Source organism: Limulus polyphemus, unplaced genomic scaffold (genome assembly GCF_000517525.1).
Source record: "Limulus polyphemus unplaced genomic scaffold, Limulus_polyphemus-2.1.2 Scaffold6733, whole genome shotgun sequence".
NCBI classification, from domain to species: Eukaryota; Metazoa; Arthropoda; class Merostomata; order Xiphosura; family Limulidae; genus Limulus; species Limulus polyphemus.
The window spans coordinates 37,392-41,873 of NW_013672343.1; the positions used below are offsets into that span (position 1 = coordinate 37,392).

Genomic DNA, 4,482 nt, shown 5'->3' on the forward strand with positions numbered 1-4,482 from the left:
CCGTCTCCAAGCATAATTAGTCTCAAAGTGGGTTCTTCGTCCCCAAATTTGCCAGATGTTGTTGTTATTGCTTTTTTATTTAATATGAAATTTCACTACATTCTTCCCCCCTCCTCAAAGAATTCAATTTTTTGCAATTATTTTGATTTTATCTTCAAATGGGAAGGGGGGAGGTGCACACCCAGTGCACTGGGCCTGTATCCACCCCTTGAGTTTTTGCATAAACATCCTCAACAAACATGTGCCAGAAGAAAAGTAATGAAGTTAAAACACCAGAAAATAGGGACTTAAACAAAACAGACAACTATTAAATGAAATTAAAATGAACACTTTTAAATATTTCATGTTCTTTCATATGCTCTTCCTAGATCTGATTAAGTGTGCTGTCCAAGGATGCAATCAGCCACACATTTTCAAAACAAATTCACTTCCTGATAGAAACAATTAGAATTGTATACTCTTTATTACACCAACATATGTAGGACTCAGTTAGAATTAACACAAACCTGATTCAGGAGTTTCTCAGAATGTGAAACATACTTAGGGTTAACATATACCTGATTCAGAAGTTTCTCAGACTGTGAAACATACTTAGGATTAACACAAACCTGATTCAGAAGTTTCTCAGACTGTGAAACATACTTAGGATTAACACATACCTGATTCAGAAGTTTCTCAGACTGTGAAACATACTTAGGATTAACACAAACCTGATTCAGAAGTTTCTCAGACTGTGAAACATACTTAGGGTTAACACAAACCTGATTCAAAAGTTTCTCAGACTATGAAACATACTTAGGGTTAACACATACCTGATTCAGTAGTTTCTCAGACCGTGACACATACTTAGGGTTAACACACATACCTGATTCATCAGTTTTCTCAGACTTTGAAACATACTTAGGGTTAACACACATACCTGATTCATCAGTTTTCTCATACTTTGAAACATACTTAGGGTTGACACATACCTGATTCAGTAGTTTCTCAGACCGTGACATATACTTAGGGTTAACACACATACCTGATTCATCAGTTTTCTCATACTTTGAAACATACTTAGGGTTGACACATACCTGATTCAGTAGTTTCTCAGACCGTGACATATACTTAGGGTTAACACACATACCTGATTCATCAGTTTCTCAGACTTTGAAACATACTTAGGGTTAACACATACCTGATTCAGTAGTTTCTCAGACTGTGACACATACTTAGGGTTAACACACATATACCTGATTCAGGAGTTTTTCAGACTGTGAAACATACTTAGAGTTAATACATATGTGATTCAGCAGTTTCTCAGACTGTGACACATACTTAGGGTTAACACATACCTGATTCAGGAGTTTCTCAGACCGTGACACATACTTAGGGTTAACACACATACCTGATTCATCAGTTTTCTCAGACTTTGAAACGACTGCTTCTGGAGAAGTATCCTTGTTGACTGGTGAAAGAAACTGCAAACTGAAAATAAATTCCGATATTTTAAACTTATCACTAAATAGATTGAAAATGAATTTTTTTGTGTTATTTTCATCAATTTTAAAATGGTGTTTGTCAGTTATGTAAAGATATGTGTATGCATGAACTCAACACAAGAAAGATTTTATTTTTATTCATGCAAAGCTACAGAAGGCATATTTTTCCTAGCTGTCCCAAATTTTGAGGTGATAAGACTAGAGAGAAGGCAAACAGTCAATAGCACCCACCGACAAGTCTTGGACTGCTTTAATGAACTAGTGGGTTTTGACTGAAACTCTTATAATACAGCCATGGCCCCAAACCATTAAGCACAATTTTGTTGTAACAGAACATGAGTGACAGTTTGGCATCCTAACCACTAAACCGTGCCTGGCTCTCTACCAAACAGAACTAGTAACCCATCTAAATTACTCCAAACACATTAGTTTATATATACCTATGATATTTGATACTTACCTCTTGTATGCTGTATCAAAATCAAATTGGTTAGTACACTAAAACATTACTTCAGACCTCCTTGTTAAATCACAACTATAAAATGCTAAAATCAGAGGTTTGATTCCCCTCGATGGACACGGCAGATTGTCTGATGTGGATTTACTATAATCAACACACGCACACACAACAATACTAAAAATACTTATTACCAACAATAATATTAAAACAAACAATGCACCACATGTAACTATAACTGTTCTTTATGTATTAGCTATTTGTTGAAACTATCACTAGTTCTGAGAAGTAAAAATATCATACCAGTCTCTATCAATTTTATCCTTTACCTTAGATTAAGAAGTAAAAAATGTCATACCAATCTTTACCAATTTTATCCTTTACCTTAGATTAAGAAGTAAAAAATGTCATACCAATCTTTACCTATTTTATCCTTTACCTTAGATTAAGAAGTAAAAAATGTCATACCAATCTTTACCTATTTTATCCTTTACCTTAGATTAAGAAGTAAAAAAATGTCATACCAATCTTTACCAATTCTATCCTTTAACTTAGATTAAGAAGTAAAAAATGTCAAACCAATCTTCACCAATTCTATCCTTTAACTTAGATTAAGAAGTAAAAAATGTCAAACCAATCTTTACCTATTCTATCCTTTAACTTAGACTTAGAAGTAAAAAAATGTTATACCAATCTTTACCAATTTTATCCTTTAACTTAGATTAAGAAGTAAAAAATGTCATACCAATTTTATCCTTTACCTTAGATTAAGAAGTAAAAAATGTCATACCAATTTTATCCTTTACCTTAGATTAAGAAGTAAAAAATGTCATACCAATTCTATCCTTTAACTTAGATTAAGAAGTAAAAAATGTCAAACCAATCTTTACCTATTCTATCCTTTACCTTGTACTGAGAAGATAAAACAACGTAGTAATCTTTACCTCTTCTACCCTTTAACATGTACTGATTTTTTATATAAAATAATGAGAGAGAGACACATCAACAAGGAACAAGGAAAAAAAAGTTACTCAGAAACAATTATGGGATGTTTGGTAAAAGATAAATAGAGATCAAGTGTAGGACGTTTACTGTCTAATGCAACAAAAACTGTTTTATATCAAAATACACGTATAACGAGTGTATAATAAGGGTATGTAAGTTTGGAGGTATTTCAAACCGAAAACAAAATGTTTAATAACAATACGAAAATAACGGGAAAAAAAGTAGTGTAAGCTCACCTGAGAAGGTATTGTACTAGATAGTAATGCAAAACCATGTGTTGCTGTTGAAAATGAAGTCGTTGAAAAGTTTCATCCCGTTTCAGTTGACTCTGCAGGGAGCTGTCATGAACACGAGAAATTCATCTGTACATTAAATTTGGAACCAATACGTTTGTTTTAAAGCTGTCGAGACTACTAAAAAAACCAATTGAGTTAAAAACTGTTATAGAAATATGTTGACTGCGAATGGGTTTTTTTTTTTTCTACATTCATCTTACATTCTTTTTTTTTTTTATATACATCACTAACTCTGAGCCTCAACGGAGAAATTATGAGATGCGTAAAAATAAAAACATCTGAAGTTTATCCATTTTTATAACGATTACTAAGCCTATTGGTTTTTCCTATATTTCACCAGTTTTCGGTGTTTAAACCATAATATTCAAAGTATCAAACTGCACGTATTAAAAGCATTTCATAGAATCTTTTGTCTCTCATCATTCATCACAATGATGAGTTCTGGTACTGAACAAAAAGATTACTGGTCAGTGTCTTGTAGGAGATAGATTTGATTTTTTTTTAATTTCAAGCTGCAACAGACCAATTAATTGTATGTGGAAAAAACAAATTTCAGTTAAGTTGTTTTTATAAAACTATTAATCCTAATTCTATGTGCTTATTAACTGCCTTATATCAATGATGTAGTTCTCTCAGGTTTGTTAAGAAGTAATTTAAATTTTTAAGGTAATACAGTTTAAAAAATAGTGTTAATGCAAAAGATCTGTTTATTTTATAAATTTTATGGAGAAAATAATTGTTACTATCCATTATGCATTGACAAAGAACACACTCACAAAAATCCTGTATGAAAATTATTTAGATGTAAACTTCACTCTCAAAATACTCTATTGCGCTACAAGATAAATGATTAGAGACAAACTTACTTCAACATGATTACTGAACTGTCAGTTTAAGTTTGGTTAGAAAACGTACTTGTAAAAAATCTGGTACTCTCGTAAGTTTGGTTAGAAAACGTACTTGTAAAGAATCTGGTACTCTAGTAAGTTTGGTTAGAAAACGTACTTGTAAAAAATCTGGTACTCTCGTAAGTTTGGTTAGAAAACGTACTTGTAGAGAAATCTGGTACTCTTGTAAGTTTGGTTAGAAAACGTACTTGTAAAGAATCTGGTACTCTTGTAAGTTTGGTTAGAAAACGTACTTGTAAAGAATCTGGTACTCTTGTAAGTTTGGTTAGAAAACATACTTGTAAAGAATCTGGTACTCTCGTAAGTTTGGTTAGAAAACATACTTGTAAAGA

At 32.2% G+C, this 4,482-nt stretch overlaps 1 protein-coding gene across 1 annotated transcript in view; it reads right to left on the reverse strand.

Annotated features, from left to right (window-relative positions):
- The window catches only part of LOC106474024, a 12,761-nt gene extending 8,353 nt beyond the window's left edge, over window positions 1-4,408 (reverse strand). Inside the window, exons 1-3 of the mRNA XM_022402403.1 lie at window positions 4,384-4,408; window positions 3,183-3,284; window positions 1,391-1,470 (exon numbers count right to left, since the gene is read on the reverse strand). Coding sequence (XP_022258111.1) covers window positions 1,391-1,470; window positions 3,183-3,220 — 118 coding nt within the window. The 5' untranslated portion in view covers window positions 3,221-3,284; window positions 4,384-4,408. The remainder of the gene's footprint in view (window positions 1-1,390; window positions 1,471-3,182; window positions 3,285-4,383) is intronic.
- Window positions 4,409-4,482: the final 74 nt, after the last annotated feature.